The following is a 14,914-nucleotide window of genomic DNA, read 5'->3' on the forward strand; positions in this document are numbered from 1 at the left end:
CTAAAAATCGATATTCATGGTAGGGATCCTGAAATAATTCCTTCCTTCCTTCCTTCCTTCCTTCCTTCCTTTCTTTCTTTCTTTCTTTCTTTCTTTCTTTCTTTCTTTCTTTCTTTCTTTCTTTCTTTCTTTCTTTCTTTCTCTCTCTCTCTCTCTTTCCTTCCTTCTTTTTCTTTTTCTTTCTTTTTTTCTTCCTTCCTTTCTTTCTCTCTTTCTCTCTTCCATATGCACCTGTGGCATATGGAGGTACCCAGGCTAGGGGTCAAATCCGAGCTGCAGCTGTCCTCTACAGCAATACCAGATCCTTAACCCATGGAGTGAAGTCAGGGATCGAACCCGCATCCTCTTGGGTGCTAGTCTAAATCGTCTTCTTTACTCGCTAAGCCGTAATGGGAACTCCCTAAAATTCTTTCCTAATCACCTAGGAAAGTACACATCCTTGCTTGCTGTTCCACTTACCTGGCCATATGGCAAAGGTTATCTTGAGAATGCCTGCTTGAACTTAGATGTGGGTCAGACCTCAGGCATCTGAATCATAAGCTCCCATGCTTTTCTGTGCCAGGACCTGGGAAGAAGGCAAGGTGCTCATCTTCGACGACTCCTTTGAGCACGAGGTGTGGCAGGACGCCAAGTCTTTCCGGCTGATTTTCATCGTGGATGTGTGGCACCCGGAGCTGACACCCCAGCAGAGACTCAGCCTTCCTGCAATTTAGTCGTGCCGTCTCGGACACGCTGGAGAGGTTCCGACTCCTTGATGTGGACATAGACCTTCAAACACCATAGCCCTTAATTCCCTTGACTTGCAGCCTGAAAAATTTCTAAACCTCCTCTGGGATCGGAAGATGCTAAAGGGAATATTCGCCTTGCTGTAGTTCTTTTAGAAAAGACCTGCCGGTTTTCACCCAGGACAGCCCTAATCTGATGCCCGTATTCCAGGTGAACACATGATGCTTCTACCTTGCCAGCCAAAGATATTTTTTTCCACTGAAAGTAGGCAAAATCAACATAAATGAGAATATGTGTAGAGATTGTGAATAATTGCTTTAGTTTGCCATTTTTCTCTACAGTTATATTTTTCGAGGGTCGCTAGACCATTTTGTCATCACATACCACGACTGTTTTTGTTCATTTTAGTGACAGGCTGTATAAATGCTTGACTTCTAGCTGTAGCTTCCCTGGTGAACTCAGATTTCCATCTTTTAGTTATTTTTAGTAAAAGGCACTCATTTGAAAAAAGAAAATTCTACTTTCCTAATACAAAGGAGAAGGAAGTAATCACGCCAGTGTCTATGAACTGGACTGCTCCCTACCCATTGGGTCGATTTACTCTTTTGTCTTCATTGAGAGCCGGTGTCTTAATTTCTCTCCTCGCCATGTGAATTGTGGAAATACTGTCAAAATGGTATTTCTTTCTAAGAGGAACTTATTTTACACTGAAAAGGGACTTGGAATCATTCTATGTTGAGTTATAAAAATGACACGTGTAAACATTTTTTTCATGCCAAGTATAGGCATTGGGGGCAAACATGTAAAATTTCTCCAAGTGGAAATTTTCTCTCGGGATCAGGTAGCTAGGGGCTGCTTGGACATCTGCCTTGTGACCTCTGTCATCTGTGAAACGGGGCTGGTATCCAGAGTGTCTTCTGCTGTTTATCCCTGTGAGTGACGAGGCCCTTGAGAGGGTTTCCCATCACAGTTCTATAAAAATATGAGGGATAGAGAGCAGAAGACCAAGAATGCTGGACTCTGTGTCCTGGGTGTAGCGTGTCAACATTGCTTTCCTCTTTGAAATCACTTGGAAGACGCTTACATCTCCCTGCCTTGAGAAACTGCTGCCACTTAAACATCACCTTGAGATGGCAATTATTATTGATAATTTAACTGTACTGTTACCCACAGCATAGAAGTAACTATTGCCTACTCGTTCCAAAGAGGATCATGTTATTAATTTAGTAGCACATCAAGGCGTTCAATTTCAAGATTTTTTAAATCAGAGCTAACTAGGAATGTTAGCTATAAGAATGTAATAATATTTATGCACTGAATTTTAAGCCAATATGAACAAAAGTGCTGGAAATGACATATAGGTTACCAGACTTCATTCACAGGTAGGAAGAAAACCACTTGTGCTTCCGTTTCCATTGAAGGACAAAGAGGGATGCTTGCTTTTATTTTTATTTTTATTTTTATTTTTTTAAGGGCCGCAACTCGTGGCATGTAGAGGTTCCCGGGCTAGGGGTCGAATTGGAGCTGCAGTTGCTGGCCTACACCACAGCAACTCAGGATCCAAGCTATGTCTTCAACCTACACCACAGCTCACGGCAAAGCCAGATCCTTAACCCACTGAGTGGGGCCAGGGACCGAACCTGAGTCCTCATGGATACTAGTCGAGTTCATTAACTGCTGAGCCACAACAGGAACTCCAAAGATGCTTTCTGTATCTCATTTAAGAAACAGTTCTTTAAAATTGAAATGGACCCCTTTTGCTTGTCCTTAAGGACATTAGCTTCCAGTAGAAGAGTTAGCACAGTATTTGTCTTGTCCCCTCTGTTTTGCCAATATTGAAAAATCCCACTAAAATAGATGAAGAAGCAAGTGAGGAAAAATATCAAAATTCATTACCAAAGCCCAGAAAAAAGGCAGACTCTTGCAAGATAAAAAGTCATGTGTGTCCTTCAGTATTTATTGAACAGAAGAAATGACTGACAAAGGACAATACAATCCAGTGCTCATATGGTAACATTCATGTCACTTACTGAATTTGGTTCTTGTATGTATATTGCATACACATAAGGAAATTCAAAGTGTAAGTTGTCACTGTTGAACCATCACCTTTTACATTCGTTTAATGAAATCATGGAATAGAGTAAAAACTAGCTCTTAACTTAGTAATAATTATAATATGGTATTTAAAATCAGGTCACTACAGTAGGATTCTAAATATTGCCGATTGAAAAGCCAAAATTATTAGTACTGTTGCAAAACGTTGGCCATAATTGACTCCAATAGCATTTTAAATACTTGGATCCCACACCTATTTTATAAACTCGAGTTATAAAATGGGTTTTCTAATTTGCTTGAATGCTTCATTTTTCTACCCTATACAGTGGTATTTGAGAAAAGTTATTTCTGTCACTGCATTGGTAGAATCATCTCAATGTTAATATTTTGTTATTGGACATGTCTACACAAAATGGATTGGTTTTGTTTATACTGTGATACAGTTGGTTGAGAAATATTTTAAATTGTTTTAATTTTATTTCAAGGGTAGAATACAAAAATCTCTTCTGTTATTATTTTCTGTCAGTAGAAAAAAAATTAAAACACCAGATCTGTTGAGAAGGAGATGTGATAAATGATAAAGATGGATAAGAACGTCTAATGAGAATGATTACGGCCAGTCGAATCACCTCTTTCCTTTGAATTTTTTTAGCTAACGGATAACCTTCCCCCATACTTAAAAGTATAAAATCATATTTTACTGCTCATTATCAACTAAAATATTTTTCATTTGACATTGAGCACCCACTGGTCCTACTCATGAAGGCCCATGTCATGCAGATGGCTGGGAGAGTAAGAGAGCGCTAAAAACATACAACCGGTTTTGGGAAACAGGGCACAAGTCAGGATCATACCCCGTGATATCTGTTTATTTTTATCTAATTTCCTTTGAATGGACAGTTGGGGACTCCATTTCTAAGGATAATAAACAAAGAAATAAAATGATCTTTGGCATTTCATCCTGCATTCCTGGTCTTCTCTTATTTTCAGTGTTTGTGTACACAGCCATCCTGAAGGGTCTTCATCCATGGTTAACACCCGCCCTCCCAGCAACAGCCAGACCCTTTCTCCACACCTTTAACTGGTTGCAGGAGGAGTTGGGGGGGATGCGTGGGGGTTGTTTAATGCTTTTGTAGCACTTCTCTTTGCTGTAGTGACCCAAATGAGGCAACTTGAATGGATTCATTAATCACTGACATGTTTTCTCAATGAGAACCCCCCCCCACCAGCACAGGACACGTATTTCCCCTGGGGAGTCACATTGCTAAGATGCACTAGTCATATTTCAAATGGTGCGTCTTTGTTTAAAATCTGCTCATGATAATCATCTGGCGGCCTGACCAAAGATGTCACATCAAATCATTTTTGCAGGATATCAAAATAAACCAAGTCTGCAAATAGCCAGACCTAACAAGAACATACTCTCAGGCTGAATAATTTGAAATTTGATGCTGGTGATGAGGTCAAAGAAAATAGTTCAATATAGAAATGGAAATTACTGGAGACGCTATTGTCTTGGGGCTTTGCTCTACATTAAACTTGACAATTGTGTCTGCACAGTTTAATTCCTACGTATCTACTTGGAAATGTACTCAGTCTTAAATTGCAAAAACTAGAGAGGATCTCTGCAATGCCTCAGAAAAATCCTTGTCCTAATGAAGTGTGTGCATCAAATTGAGTTTGTCTCTTTTCGATCCATTTAACACCATAAATATGGGGCAGAGTGTGAATCTTGTTCACATAATGGCCTTACTTCATCCTCCAGTTCCCTCATTGGAAAAAAAAAAAAATCTCTCAAGTCTTCGTTCAACTTTGGCTGCTCAGACCAATGGCTGGTGACAGTCATTACTGGGTGGCAGGAGTGGAGGCCCTTGGGTCGAGCCGAACGCATGTGTTGTGGGGTCAGTTGCACATGAGCTTCCTGGTGGCTCATGCCACTGAGGGCTGGCAATGCGCAGGAGCACAGGGTGGCTCGGGGTTCAGTCCAGAGCTAGGAGAGGCTGGGTGTTCTCATTCTCTCCCTTCTCCTCGTGTTTCAGGGTCCCAGCTTCCACCACCGACTGAGATCTAGTAACAGGGGAAGGAAAAAGATAGGATGACAGACAGTTCATGGTGGCCACGGTTTTGGATCCTCGGAGGGGATTCAGACTTTATGTTCCCCTTATAACCAAGACACTCAAAAGGACTATAATGTCTCCCCCCTTCTGTATCTCTGTTTTCCTTGCTTTTGTGTCTTCTTCACAACGTTTTTATGGATGAAGCATCTTGGAATCTTCTTTGCAAGAATCTCTTTTCTCAACGGAACAAACCCATGTTTTTCCACTAATCTGCCCCTGGTTTAACATTCTGTGGATCTTGAGATGTATAAAGTCCAATGAATTTTGTTGGATCTTTAATGTTTTAAAATACTTTTTGGAGCCTTTCTTTCTCAAGATCATAGGAAACTATCAGATATGATGTTAAGACTGTGAGGTTTGGGGGAGTTCCTTGGTGGCTTGGCAGGCTAAGGATTTGGCCTTGTCACTGCTGTGGCTCAGGTTTGATCCCTGGCCCAGGAACTTATGCATGCTGTGAGAATGGCAAAGTAAATAAATAAATAAATAAATAAAACTTTTAAAAAGGCCATGAGATTTGGAATCAGATAACAGATGTAGATTCAACCCCTTACTGACTGACTTATGTAACATAATTCCATTTACCTGATTACGCATCAACATTTGATATAAGTAGCACACTATATCATGAAGTAGAAGTATTTAAAATTCATTGGAAAAACAGAAAGCATGTGTTGCTTTTTTAAAAAAATCCACTATCAATAAAGTGCAGAGAAGTGCTCCCTGGTGGTGCAGTGGGTTAAGGACGTGGCGTGGTCACTGCTGTGTATCTGATTGCAGCTGTGGTGAAGGTTTGAGCCCTAGCCTGGTATTTTCCACATGCCAGAGGCACAGTCAAAAAAAAAAATTTTTTTTTTTTAAAACACAGAAGCACAGAGAAACACCTTTTTAAATTCTTGCCGTCAGTCCACTTAGCTGAGTCTAAGTACTCTCTGGGAAAACTGAACAACTGGGTCACTGATAAAAAATATCTCCATCGGGAGTTTCTGTCGTGGCTCAGTGGTTAATGAATCTGACTAGCATAAGGACGCAGGTTCGATCCCTGGCCTTGCTCAGTGGGTTGAGGATCCAGCATGGCTGTAAGCTGTGGTGTAGGTAGTAGACATGGCTCAGATCCTGTGTTGCTGTGGTTGTGGCATAGACCAGCAGCTGTAGCTCTGATTGGACCCCTAACCTGGGAATCTCCACATGCCAAGAGTGGGTCTGGAAAAAGAAAAAAAAAAATCACTTGTAAACAGAGGGTTTGGGAGTGTTCACTAACCATGGAAGAGCCACTTGCTTTTGCAAATTTGTTGCTCTCTTTGGTAGCTGATCACCCCCATCAGTGGCTTTGCCTTCTCACTAGATCAACACTTCTGCTAAAAGAAACATTTCAGACTTTTCTCTTGGGTTCTCTTTCCAACACTGAAAGCCAGTTTAACCCCAAGGGAAAGCAGGGGAGTTTGGGGGGATTTCTTGGAGCTATTTCAGGCACCATTATCTCAGTGGTGTAGCAGATGCCCTAATAGAGGCTTCATTCTTGCCTTAGTGGTCACTTTGTTTTCCTGCTATTATATCTCCTCTCTGTCTGTCTCTTTCTCTCTGTCTCTCTCCCATTCCCTCTCTCTTTCTTCTTTCTACCTCCTCCTTTTCCTCTCCAAAATTTGGAACTTTCCCCGATGCATGTCATCAAACATCTATAGCCATAGTTTAATTTTTACTGATTCCAAAGGCAATTAAATTCCAAAAAGAGTAAGATGAAGATAGAAAATGTTCACCATAAGCCAGTCAATTCTACACAGACTTACAGTTGGACTAAGTTTTATTCGTGGTCAGAGGTTTATTTCCAAAGCCCTGTTTAGCTGCCTTATCCCAATAGCTATCTTCTTACTAATGAACTGCTATTGCCTGGCTTGGGCTTCATGGACCGTAAATAAGGGCACAGGAACCCCAGGCAAGAGTCACAGAAGGCCAGGGCTGGAAGGAGCCTCAGAGGCAAATTAGTCAAACCCTCATTCAGTGCAGGTCCTCCCCCTTCCTTTTCCGGGATCTCGTCATTTCATCCGGAACTATTCAGTGGTTCTGATTTTATTTTATTTTATTTTATTTCATTTCATTTTATTTTATTTTATTTCATTTTATTTTATTTTATTTACTTTTTGCCCTTTTTGGGGGCCACACCTGCAGCATATGGAAGTTCCCAAGCTAGGGATAGAATGGAAGCTGTAGCTGCCAGCCTATACCACAGCCACAGCAACGTGGGCCCTGAGCCTCGTCTGCAACCTACACCACAGCTCACGGCAACGCCAGATCCTTAACCCACCGAGCAAGGCCAGGGATCGAACCGGCATCCTCATGCATGCTAGGTCAGATATGTTTCCGCTGAGCCACGATGGGAACTCCCTGATTTTATTTCTTACAGTCAGTGATAGGCTTGGTTTTGTGGAATAGTGTAGAACTCTGTGTCTAATACCCTAGTGAGCCTGTAGAAGAACTTCTAAACAAAAAGTGTTTGTTTTTTTTTTTTCTCTTAATTCTTCTAAGTAATTCTATTCAGTCTCTTTTTCTCCCTGTAAGTTAAATTATCAAGGAAATTCCCTCAGGAGCTCCTGCCTGGCTTGAATGATGGCACTGGCTTTGTAAGCTTGGACCAACTCCACCCCCTTGTGTGTAAAGTGGGAGCACGCTGGTGCCTGCATCACAGGAGTAGTGAGAATTAGATGAATTAAGGCATGTAAAGCGTTTAGCCCAGTGTCAGCTAGCATATGTTTTCGTTCCTTTTTAGCTTTTATTATTCGTCTCCACGTGCAGATAAGAAAATTAAGGTCTGGAATATTTAGCTCATTTACACACAGAGTCAAGAAGCATGAATTCAACTCAAAGTTCCCATAGCCTCAGTGTTACACGTATAAGAGAGAAGTATAAACTCATGTGTGTCATGTCAACTGACACCCACTGAAGACTAAGATTGGACAATGGATAAAACTAACATTTTAAAAATTCAAAATAAGTGATGAGACTATTCCACATGCAAGCTAACCTTATTATTTTACCTTATATCTTATACTTTTGAGACGTAACACAGAAATTTCACCCCTAATTACGGGTGGCCACTGAGGACTTAAAAATGGGCCAGTCTGAGTTGAGATGGGCTGTAAAGACAACGGCTACATTGAATTTCAAAGATAGTATTTTAAAAAAAGAACGTGAAATATCTCATCAACACTTTCTTTAAAAATTACGTTTTAAAATTATTATTTTTAGGCACATTGGTTTAAATAAAACATTATTCAAATTAATTTCATGTTTCTCTTCACATTTGTAATGTGGCTACGAGACAACTTAAAATTCCATATATATGGCTCACACTGTATTTCTAAAGGACGGCAGTGGTCTAAGCCCTCATTCCCTCCATCATGCTTGTGGCTGAGCCAGAGTAATGTACTAATCCTCGTTTAGAAATTCATAGTCATCCCAAAGGACCGCAGCAACATCACCAAGTGTCATTGCCAATATCCACTGTGCTGAGTTATCTTCCATGTGTTAACTCATTAAATCCTCACACTGACGCACATAAAGCCCCAGATGACATGAGAGCCGTTTGCTGAGTATCACTGTTGTTCCTTGAATTCTAAACAGAAAGAAACTCCATTTGTTTAGCCTCATTAATTTGTTATCATTTAGATGAGGGTCAACAAACACCCTTATTTTATCTCTGACACAAAAGACTTTAGGAAGATATTTAAACTGCTTGAAGAGAAATAACTTCTTTCCAAAGAAAATAGAAAAATGAATATTAACTCTGTGTTATGACTACAGATGTTTTTTGCTGTTCATTGTAAGGGCCCTTAGAAGGTGAGCTGATGGAAGAGAACTAGCCTGGGAATTAAATGCATCTTCTCGTTCCTTGTGTCACTAACTTGTCAGAGGACTGCATGGAGCCCCTCACTCAGCTTCTATGATCTCACTTTCTTCAACTGCAAAATGATGATTTCGGACAAAGTGATATTTTTGGCCCCAAGATTTCGTGAAGTTACCAGACTGGTTTGTTTATTTATTTATGTATTTATTTAGTCTCTTTTTTTTTCTTTTTTTTTTTCTTTTTGCCTTTTCTAGGGCCGCTCACACGGCATGTGGAGGTTCCCAGGCTAGGGGTGTAATCGGAGCTGTAGCCACCGGCCTACGCCAGAGCCACAGCAACTCGGGATCTGAGCCACATCTGCGACCTACACCACAGCTCAGGACAACGCCGGATCCCTAACCCGCTGAGCAAGGGCAGGGATCGAACCCACAACCTCATGGTTCCTAGTTGGATTCGTTAACCACTGCACCACAACGGGAACGCCTACCAAGCTGGTTTAAATCAACTGTTTGTTCTTGAAATGATTGGACTTCGGTTTTCAAAGTTATTTCAGACTTTAAGCTAATTCACTGAAATATCTAAGTACCTCTCAACCACAGCATTTGTTTTACCTCCTTCTAGAAAAGCATCACAATACTAAAAATGACAAAATTTAGCCAGACATGGAAAGTCTTTCCTGAAACTTGCATATGCCCAATACCTTTAGATTCTATGAGTCAAAAATATTTACATTTCAAAAATATTTTTGCTTCCATAAAATTTCCAAATGTGGAATTTGAAGCTGCAAGGTGCTACTTGACAACTATTTCTCTGTCATTGCACAGTTTCTGTTAAAAATAATGTATTGCTACATGTGATCCATCCTCAGGTCAGGGTTTCCTGCTACTGAGAGTTGCTCCATCAGATCTAAAGTCACCAAGGGTGTCCCAGAGTGAACAAAATTTCCACTCAGCTCTCAGTAAATCTTGTTTGTCCCTCTGAAATAAGTTTGAAAATGTTTCAGAAAAGAAGATTTCAACAAACGCTTTACTTGGATATTTTTAGAACTGTCACCTACAAGAGAGTTTCCCATCACCAAGGCTAGTTATAATTATTGTCATCTTCTCATCATCATTATCAACAATAACAACCATACCATTTATTGAGCACTTACTACATGCCAGGCTCTGCATTAAGTATTTAGCCTGCATCATCTTTGTTTAGGCCTTTGTTCAGTAATTTTCTGAGCTGAGTATGGTCAATTTCATTCTGCATATCAGGAAACTGAGCCTTAGAAAAGCTAATTAATTTGCTCAAGATTCCACAGTTAGTTGTGAACTAAAATCTGAACCCCCAAATGAATCTATAATCCAAATTCTTAAACACTATGCTATCCTGTGCAAGAAAAATTGACAACTTGGTTAGAAACCAAAGAACATAAACATATGTATCAGGAGCCATTAATATTCAATTTCACAGAGATGCATTTCTTCTTTTGGTATTGATTAAGCCAATGGTTAGCAAAATCATCTTATTTATTAAAACTTTATTTTAGGCATAGTGATAAATCAGAAAAGAAAATAGCAGAACTTCATTCAAGAGAAAAACATTCTAAGAATTATATGTTGTACAATCGTATCTTCATCAATAATGACCAGCAGAGTGTTTAATAAATCTTCAAGGTCCTGTCTTCGAAATGTACAGCATTCACCCAAATACCTGGGGACATCTCAACAGAACTGGGATCAGCCAACAGGGCAAGTCGATTAGGATGGAGAAAGGGAGCAGATAAGATTAACTGGGAACGGGAGTTCCCATCGTGGCGCAGTGGTTAACAAATCTGACTAGGAACCATGAGGTTGTGAGTTTGATCCCTGGCCTTGCTCAGTGGGTTAAGGATCCGGCATTGCCATGAGCTGTGGTGTAGGTCGCACACGCGGCTCGGATCCCGCGTTGCTGTGGCTCTGGCATAGTCTGGCAGCTATAGCTCTGATTAGACCCCTAGCCTGGGAACCTCCATGTGCCGCGGGAGCGGCCCAAGAAATGGCAAAAAGACGGAAAAAAAAAAAAAAAAAAAAAAAAAAAGATTAAGCGGGAACAGAGCTCGGCTGCCGGAAGACAAATCAGCCCTGCACCTTGGAGATGGAGAGGAAGAAATGAAAGAAGGAACCAGGAAAGGTCACGGTAGAAACAGGCTGCTGCCACTGGATGTTTTGATTAACTTGCTGGCAGAGGCGTTTATTGCTCTTTATAAAACTATGCATTCCAGGCAGATGAACTCACAGTTTTTCACCTGTAAAATGAGGGTAGAATATTACCACATTCTCCAGAGCACTCTGAGAGAAAAAGATAACAGTGAAGTGCTTGGAGCTCTTTCAAGAAGGAGTTATTTAAATTGGAAGAGCTTATCATTTTACCAACACTGCCCTGAATATGCTCTTGTGACACTTGGCCTTGTCTGATAACAGAGGTAGCCCCTGTCTGTCCACTTGAAGAAAACCAAAGAAAAGACTGCAAACTTAGAAATATATTGGAGTTCCCATTGTGGGGCAGTGGAAACACATCCAACTAGTATCCGTGAGGATGCAGGTTTGATCCTTGGCCTCACTCAGTAAGTTGAGGATCCGGCATTGCCATGAGCTGTGGTGTAGGTCACAGATGCAGCTTGGATCTTGCATTGCTGGGGCTGTGGCGTAGGCTGGCAGCTGCAGCACCGATTTGACCCCTAGCCTGGGAACTTCCATATGCTGCAAGTGCAGCCCTAAAAAACAAAAAACCAAAAAAACAAACAAAAAAAAAAACAAAAAAGAAAGAAAAGAAAAGATATGTAGAGCAGTAGATCATTTATACTATAAGAATATTCTTAATTCTACTGAGCCATTTACCAAAGCATTTCTTTAAGCAGTCATCCTAGTGCCATTGGGGAGTGAGACTATTCAAGGTCATAATTAGTGTGTATTGTTCCTAAATTCTTCAGAGGAACCCCGGGCATCAGATGGGGTCTCTAGACATCTTAGGGCCCAATCTGACAAGATCGAGTGTGTTCAGGGTGGTATGGCCGTAGACTTAGGGCCCAATCTGTGTCTGAACCAGTCAACCTTCCTCGCTGCTCTGTGTGTGTGCAGATTTTAAAATGTCGAGAAATGGAATCCACTGCTATAGGTACTTCCATGTGGATTCAGGGGTCCTGAAATGGTCAGAGGGCCGTTCAGACAATACGGGTTTAATGTGCAGATGTTTCTCAAGAGGTAGTTTCTACCACTAATCATAACTCAAAATAGCAACCCAGTAAATGGCTGCAGGTGCTTGCACTACCTGCTTTGAATGGAGTCATATTTCAGTAAAATTAGACGGGCACAAAGAGCTGCCAGTCACTTTCAGAGCACGCCTAATGTTTCCTAATTATTCTGCTCCTGCTGAAATGAATGGTGCTCACCCTCAGTGGGGTTGCTGGGGTTGCACTAGAAGCAGGTAGAGAAATGCCAGAGGCTGCCACCAGCTGAGACAGTGAGGCTGACTTGTTCCAGCTGAGTTTGAAAAGGAAGGCTAGTGTCCTCGATAAAAAGTACCTGCCCTAAGTCTATTTTGGGGTCAGATGATTTAAATGGATCCAAATGGCAGGACAGTAACGGATCTTCTCTGATATGACTACATTTAGCCTGTATATCAATTTTCTTCCTGAATAGCTTATCTTCCCCACTCAGAATGGGGTTTGGGGACAGCACAGTGCATGGAAAATGTGACAAAGGAAGTTGTTTTTCAACTGTGTCCAAAAGACAGGGAACCATTGGGGCTGGCAGGAAAGGGACCAGACATCTGAGACAGCTGCAGTGCTTTGAACAAAGGCACTTGCCCCCAGTGGGTGCTCTAGAAGCCCGTGTGGAAAGAGTGAATAAGGGAATGTGTCCGTGAAGGCATGAAAGTGTGAGAACAGATGTGATAAAGGAGACAGAGCATTGAGCTGGGAATGAAGAAAACTGAATTTACAATATTTCACCACCAACCAGCCCTGCGATCAGGGCTAAATCATTAACCTCTGTGTGTTTCAGTTACTTTATGTATTACACGAGGAGAGCAATCTGTCTATATTAATTAATTCTAATCTATTGTTAAGATTCTCTATTTTTAAAAATCCTTGTTTTTTAAAAAAAAAGATCTCAAAACTCCAAAGACTCAGTTTTCCAAGAACACTCAGCCTGAGTCCAGGAACATTTGTATCCAGCCTGGCATGTGGAAGATACCCCAGTCTGGGGCCTTGCCACTCAAAGTATTGTCCCCAGACTCGCAGCACAGGCACCACCTGGGAGCTGGCTAGAAATGAAGATTCTCAGGCCCACCCCGGATCTACTGAATCCAAATCTTCATTTTAGCAATATCCCGGCGCATTGTATACACATTGCAATTTTCGAGGCATTGCTCTGGAGCTGCCTGGCCTGTCTACCTGACCACGGGGCTGTTAGAAACCTTCCCTTCCAGCTTTGCCTAAAAGGAAACCTGCTCTCATCTGCCTCAAGAAGAGCTGTAAAGATTTGTCGGGTGCGGCTCATTCCAACCAAATTCTTGCTCTGTTCAATTTCAGATTCTAATCAAACACTGATTACAAAGAAGACGGGGAGTTTCTGTGGCACAGCGGAAATGACTAGGATCCATGAGGATGCTGGTTCAATCCCTGGCCTCGCTCAGTGGGTTAAGGATCCGGCACTGCTGTGAGCTGCATTGTATGTCACAGATGCTGGAGTTGCTGTGGCTGTGGTGTGGGCTGGCAGCTGTAGCTCCCATTGGACCCCTAGCCTGCGAACCTTCATATGCCTCAGGTGCAGGCCAAAGAGAAAACAAACAAAAAACAAAAACAAAAAAGAAGATGATGATACTCTCTTATTCCATAAGGGAGGGCTATTTCTGACTATTTCTTTATCGCTCTACAGAGCATTTACTGTTAGGACTCGTCATTTATTCTGGCTCTGACGGCAAGCCCTGAGTTATATCCAAGACTCCACATGGTTACATGGTTTGCCCAAGGTCACCTAACTGGAAAAATCCCTGGAAGGAAGTGATCAGAACACATGTCTAGTCTGATGAGGGGAGACTGGTGTGGGGGTGGGAGAGGAAAAGACAAATAGAGAAGACAAGAAATGTAACCACTGCCTCAAAGTCCCAAGGCTGAAGCAAGCAGCTGGGATTAGGATGTGCTGGCACGTGCCTGGCGCACCGAGGGCCCTCTTGAAGAGGAGAGGAGCAAAGCGAAGCAGGGCCAGCAGCCCTGGTCACCATCATCACAGCGACACAGGCACCCACACCCCAGGTGGGGCCCTCCGGGGTTTCAGGGAGATGTTCAAAGCTCCACCCTCACTTAGGGCCTCAATGGGAAAATGCAAACACTGCGGTTTGGATATGTGAAGCCCGAATGCGATCTATAGCAAGGTTTGCTTAAACTTGAAGAGAAACTGTACGTCTCTGTGCAGGCAGCGCATTGTCTCTATGAACGACACTTCAAAAGAGATTTTTATCAGGTACCACGTCAAATACTCGCTTTCATCCGTAGGATCAGTAAAGCGTATGAGAGAGACCCACTCCTGGCTCGGTGTGGTACACACAGCATCCGCTTTGTTGGAATCAGGCAAAATGTTTGAGTACCAACAGCAATATGTTCACAAAAATAAACCCTTTTGTTTTTTCTTCCCTAGACCACATCTCCCTTTCCAAGTAATCACTTCTGACCACCGGGCATTACCACACAGGAGTCTTTTTTTTTTGGAACATAGCCTGTGAGTAACCAAACACTTTGCGTTTGATACCACACCCAGTCACATCCAGGGCTGCTCATGTTCCTCGATATCAACCCACCTTCTTGGCTGTGCCAGGAGCTGAGAATGCTTCCTCTCACCCTTGGTCACATCACTCAGCAGAAATCGAAGGAACATGGTAAATCAACTAGATTTTAGTAACTTTAATAAACATTTTTAAAGTTAAAAAATAAAGTAGGAGTTCCCGTTGTGGCGCAGTGGTTAACGAGTCCGACTAGGAACCATGAGGTTGCAGATTCGATCCCTGGCCTTGCTCAGTGGGTTAGGGATCCAGCGTTGCCGTGAACTGTGGTGTAGGTTGCAGACGTGGCTCGGATCCTGCGTTGCTGTGGCTCTGGCATAGGCTGGTGGCTACAGCTCTGATTAGACCCCTAGCCTGGGAACCTCCATATGCC

At 42.1% G+C, this 14,914-nt stretch overlaps 2 protein-coding genes across 21 annotated transcripts in view; one reads left to right on the forward strand and one right to left on the reverse strand.

Moving 5' to 3' along the window:
- ASPH (aspartate beta-hydroxylase) overlaps window positions 1-3,740 on the forward strand; it is a 204,157-nt gene extending 200,417 nt beyond the window's left edge. For all 19 annotated transcript variants that reach the window (XM_021089315.1, XM_021089319.1, XM_021089324.1 and 16 more), the window contains one exon: window positions 563-3,740. In XM_021089315.1, coding sequence (XP_020944974.1) covers window positions 563-713 — 151 coding nt within the window. In that variant the 3' untranslated portion in view covers window positions 714-3,740. The remainder of the gene's footprint in view (window positions 1-562) is intronic.
- CLVS1 (clavesin 1) overlaps window positions 1,214-14,914 on the reverse strand; it is a 152,739-nt gene continuing 139,038 nt past the window's right edge. For both annotated transcript variants that reach the window (XM_013996738.2, XM_001927833.6), the window contains one exon: window positions 1,214-4,848. In XM_013996738.2, the coding sequence (XP_013852192.1) occupies window positions 4,761-4,848 (88 nt within the window). In that variant the 3' untranslated portion in view covers window positions 1,214-4,760. The remainder of the gene's footprint in view (window positions 4,849-14,914) is intronic.

The sequence above is a fragment of the Sus scrofa genome, chromosome 4 (assembly GCF_000003025.6).
Source record: "Sus scrofa isolate TJ Tabasco breed Duroc chromosome 4, Sscrofa11.1, whole genome shotgun sequence".
NCBI classification, from domain to species: domain Eukaryota; kingdom Metazoa; phylum Chordata; class Mammalia; order Artiodactyla; family Suidae; genus Sus; species Sus scrofa.